Source organism: Vombatus ursinus, unplaced genomic scaffold (assembly GCF_900497805.2).
Source record: "Vombatus ursinus unplaced genomic scaffold, bare-nosed wombat genome assembly UNPS02015066.1, whole genome shotgun sequence".
Taxonomy (NCBI): domain Eukaryota; kingdom Metazoa; phylum Chordata; class Mammalia; order Diprotodontia; family Vombatidae; genus Vombatus; species Vombatus ursinus.
This window is the reverse complement of record NW_020954844.1, coordinates 733,940-737,122: the sequence shown is the minus strand read 5'-3', so window position 1 is coordinate 737,122 and position 3,183 is coordinate 733,940. Positions and strand designations below refer to the sequence as shown.

Genomic DNA, 3,183 nt, shown 5'->3' with positions numbered 1-3,183 from the left:
ACCTTTTTCCTTAAAAATGATTCCTTTATTACATTTGCAACCACAAATATTAATCTCGTGGCAGCCCATTAAAGAACTCTTTTTTTAGTTTCTCTGGAAATATTAAGAAACAAATGTGTTCAGCATAAAGTCTTTTCCAGACTTTTTCCCTGTTTGAAAATTCATAGAAGAAAGAGAAGAAATTAATCCACGAGAGCCAAAGGTATCTCTCGGCTTGTCTTTTTGTCTTCTTCATCGTTCCCTGAAGAGATTGAACTATGACCCAAACAAGAGAAGTGCCCTCCTCTGTTATTTGGAAAGGATTTCATTACCCATCAGGGATGCCCTTTCAGACCTTCAGAGGGCAGTAGTTGAGGAAAGAAATGAGTAGGGGCTATTGTTTTGGAATAGTAACCCAAAAGTGTATGATAATATATTATGACTTTTTTCCTTGTTCAAGTTGCTATATAAATGTTATTGTAAATTGTCTTGGCAAACAAACTTGTCCAAAGACATAGAGGACTGCACTGATTTAGATATCTCTTTCTCTAAGCTAGAAAATGCTTGTATTTAGAATAATGTTAAATTAAATAAAATCATTTCCGTCAGACTTGTACCTAAAAATGCTGAGTACAGCATTAATATTTTTTCTTCACAATCTCCAAGGACCCTAGCTAACTTATTTAATCTCCACATGCTTTGGGCAGCCCTCCAAGACTATAAATTGCAGAGAAGGAACCAATTTACTTTGATAGGGGGACTTTCCTCACTAAAGAATTTCATATATTATGAGTCCTTATCCCTAAGTACCCATTATAAATAGAGTGACATGTAAGGAACTTTTCTAACTATCCAGTGTGTTATTTATCCTTCCCAACTTTGTACCATCTGAAAATTTGCCAAGCATATCATGTATGCCTTTATCCAAGTCATTTTATCCATTTATCACATTATCTAAGTCAGATTAAATCACTCAGGACCAAGGACAGAGCCCATGGGATGCACCATTGCAGACCTTTCAAGCTGACATCAATGTTAGCAATTACTCCTTGAGGTCCAATCATGCAACCATTTCCAAATCCATCCAAATGTGTTATCATGTAGCCCACATTTCTTCATCTTTTTCACATGAATAGCATGAGAGACTTTGTGAAATATTTGGCTAAAATCTTAGTAAGAATAGATTTCCTAATGCTACCCTACTAGATCATAAGATAGCTTATTATTTTATATAGCCTTCCTCTAATCAATAGATCACTGTTAACACTGGCAAGAAAGCTTCATCTAGCATGACCCCTTCTTGATAAAGCTAAGCTAAGTCTGCGGTCATTCTAGATGTTCATTAACTCACCTCTTAATTACACATTCTAGAATTCTGCAAAGAATCAAAGTCAAGCTCACTGACCCATAGCTTACAGACTCCATTCTCTTGCTTTTTTTTTTGGAAAGGGGGTTATTTGCCCTTCTCCTTTCTTATGGTAGCTTTCCTCTACCCCACAGTCTCAAAAATCATTAATCATAGCTCAATAATCCCCTCTTCCCATTCTTTCTGTACCTGGGCATGTAGATTACCTGGGCCATGTCTCAAACTTATCATGAGCAGAAAGGTTCTCTCTTTGTAATATCTTATTTGATAATGATTTTTTCCTGTCCTTTCTAAATAGAGAAGACAGTCCTTTACCTCATGTAACATATAGCCTAATCTTTATAAAAGAAGATATATAAGCACTTATTGAACAAAACCAATTTGTGGGTTTGTTTTTACAGATGCTTCAATTAAGGAGAGTTTTCGACTTTTCTTGAGTTCCATGCCTAGTACCACATTTCCTGTCACAGTCCTTCAGAATTCTGTCAAGGTAATGTATTTGTGAGCATAATTTATTTACAGAGACTATAAGCACTTTGAGGGGAGGTATTATTTCATTTTTGTCTTTGACTTTCTAGCACCTGACACATTGGCAGGGCTTAAATGCTTATTGGTTGATTATTACTTTGCTTGGGAGATACTAATCATAATCAACCAAGCATATGTTCACCACCTGCTATATGCCACACTGTACTAGGCAATGGAAATTCAAAGACCTTGAAAATGAAGATGATCCCTGCCCTCGGGGAGCTTACCTTCTATCAAGGGAGAAAACATAGCTACATGTGTTTATTCAAAGTGGATAAAAGGTGATTTCTGGGGGAAAATACTAACATCAGGATTGACTAAGGAAGATCTCATGGAGGAGAAGGTGGCACTTAGCCAAGTCACTGTTTTCAAAAATAAAAAGTGATTCCCATTTGATTCAAACATGCCAAAAGTCTTCAAAATTGCTGCAAGTCAAACTTGAAGTTTGCTAAGGACCTTGCAGTACATTATCTCACTTAAGCCAGAAAATAACCCTGTGAGGCAGGCACTAATATGGGTATTATCCCCATTTTATGGATAAGGAAACTAAGGTCCATTGAGATTAAGTAACTCATCCAGGATCACCCAGCAAGAATTTGAGCTCCTGTCTTCCTGATACCAAAGCCAGCATACTAGGCACAATCCACATTGTCTACTCAAGGAAGGCCATGAATAGTCTTCCTTATTCAATGAGATTTTGTCCTTGACAAGACAGAGAGCAGAGTTAGCCCTTGCCTGTGGCCTGGCCTTGCATGCAAGGAGTACAATAAGGAATGTTTTTGAATTTTTAAAAAATATATGCATCACATATTTTTAATGCGAGAACATCCTGATCTCCAAAACCCATAAATATATTCTTTCATGTGAAGTCCCAGTGAAGACTCAAATTTACTGTTGGACAATAACATGCAAAGGACACAATTATCAAACCTTCTCTAGGATACCGGAGAACTTTACCCTGAGCTCTGCCTAGAGCAAGAGCTCTTAACCTGGGCTCCACAGACTCCCACGTCAGTCAACAAACATTTAGTAAGCACCTTCTACGCTCCAGACACTGTGCTGAGGGCTGGGAATATAAACAAAGGCAAAAAAAAAAAAAACAGGCCCTGTTCTCAAGGAACTCACAGTCTAATGTGAGCCTGGATGGAAGAAAAAAAAGTCTATTTTCACTAGCCTTTGATTTCCTTCATAACCTATGTATTCTAGTTTATGCATTTAAAAAACATTATTGTGAGGAGTCCATGGATGAGTTACCTGCAAAGGAATAACACCTGGTTGCAGAAAAACAGACAGAAAGCAGAGTTCAGTCT

At 37.3% G+C, this 3,183-nt stretch overlaps 1 protein-coding gene across 1 annotated transcript in view; it reads left to right on the top strand.

Moving 5' to 3' along the window:
• DNAH6 (dynein axonemal heavy chain 6) overlaps positions 1-3,183 on the top strand; it is a 236,355-nt gene that overhangs the window by 195,327 nt on the left and 37,845 nt on the right. Inside the window, exon 66 of the mRNA XM_027846132.1 lies at positions 1,747-1,835. Coding sequence (XP_027701933.1) covers positions 1,747-1,835 — 89 coding nt within the window. The remainder of the gene's footprint in view (positions 1-1,746; positions 1,836-3,183) is intronic.